We start from the raw sequence: 1,563 nt of genomic DNA on the forward strand, positions 1-1,563 counted from the left end.
GCCCGACTCTATTTTTCCAAACTTGTATTCCCTTTCTTCCGATTTAAATAAGCTGGAAAGAATTCTAGCATACTGCTTGCGGTTCATTTCTCGCTGCCGATCCAGAATGAAAGGGACAAACGAACCCTTAAACATTGTAGAAATTGAGCTCGCAAGATTTCATCTTATCAAAAACGCTCAAGCCGATACCTTTCAAGAGGAAATCTCAACTCTTCTACACTCGCAGCAGGTGAGGCCCACCAGCAAACTATCATCCTTGCATCCTTTCATGGACGAAAGAGGCTTGCTTCGAGTGGGAGGTCGGCTACGACATGCTCCTTTATCCTTTGCACAGAAGCATCCTATTCTGTTACCAGCCAACCACGTTCTAGCTAAGATGTTGATCGAACGGGAACATAAGCGACTTCTGCACATTGGTCCCCAAGCTCTTCTAGCCGCTATTCGTCAAAGATATTGGCCCTTGCGTGGGAAGGATATCGTACGAAGAGTTTGTCATGCCTGTGTGTGGTGTTCACGACGAAGGCCCCGTACTTCCTCTCAATTGATGGGTGATCTACCCGCCGATCGCGTTACGCCTACTCGACCCTTTTTTTGTTGTGGCGTGGATTTTGCCGGTCCACTCATTACCTTGTTAAATAAGGGCAGAGGACGGAAAACTGTCAAAAGTTACATCGCCTTGTTCATTTGTTTCGCTACAAAGGCTATACACCTAGAAGCTGTCAGCGATTTGAGTGCCGCTGCTTTTTTAGCCGCCTTACGACGCTTCATAAGCCGGAGAGGTTGCCCGCGGAAAATATATAGCGACAATGCCACGAATTTTAAAGGTGTTCAACGAGAGCTCAGAGAAGCATATACCTTTGTTCGACACGAAATCAATGGATCCTTGCATAATAAATTACTGGAAGAAGGCATCCAATGGATTTTCATTCCACCTTATTCGCCGCATTGGGGTGGACTTTGGGAGGCCGGCGTAAAGTCTTGCAAGAACCTTTTAAGGGCCGTTTTGGGAAACTCTGGTTTCACCTTCGAAGAGCTGTGCACTGCCCTCGCGCAAGTGGAACGTTGTTTGAATTCACGCCCTTTGTACGCACTGTCTAGTGACCCGTCAGATTTGGAACCGCTCACTCCCGGTCACTTCCTAATTGGAGGCCCGCTCCATTCTTTAGCCGAGAGCGACCTTCAAGATATTAATATTCATCGCCTTGATCGTTGGCAGTTGGTCCAGAGATCCGTTCAAAATTTCTGGAAACGGTGGGCGGCGGAATATATTGGCTCCTTACAGGGCCGTTCTAAATGGCAAAAGGCGCAACAAGATCTTCAAATTAACGATTTAGTTATTATAAAGGAAGATCATGTCCCTTCCTATCAATGGAAATTGGGTAGAGTTATTGAATTGCATCGAGGCAAGGATGCTCTTGTTAGATTAGTTTCTGTCAAAACCGCTAGCGGATCGGTACAACGGCATATTAACAAGATATGTAAACTACCTGTTACTAATAAGTAGAAAGATTATGATTAATCTTGGTGGGCGGTATGTTTGCGTCTTTACTTTATCATTAGTTT

The 1,563-nt window shown here is 45.5% G+C and overlaps 1 protein-coding gene across 1 annotated transcript; it reads left to right on the plus strand.

The window, feature by feature from the left end:
• The first annotated feature begins 106 nt into the window (after window positions 1-106).
• LOC108720161 (uncharacterized) lies at window positions 107-1,504 on the plus strand. Its single transcript, XM_018453007.1, has one exon. It carries the CDS (start codon window positions 107-109, stop codon window positions 1,502-1,504), a length of 1,398 nt encoding a protein of 465 aa, XP_018308509.1.
• The last annotated feature ends 59 nt before the right edge of the window (window positions 1,505-1,563 follow it).

This window comes from Mycetomoellerius zeteki, unplaced genomic scaffold, assembly GCF_001594055.1.
Source record: "Mycetomoellerius zeteki isolate Tzet28-1 unplaced genomic scaffold, Tzet1.0 C4416278, whole genome shotgun sequence".
Taxonomy (NCBI): Eukaryota; Metazoa; Arthropoda; class Insecta; order Hymenoptera; family Formicidae; genus Mycetomoellerius; species Mycetomoellerius zeteki.

Excerpts from the sequence above, each read along its gene's own strand:
- LOC108720161 (XM_018453007.1), top strand. The coding sequence starts at position 107 with ATGAAAGGGACAAACGAACCCTTAAACATTGTAGAAATTGAGCTCGCA.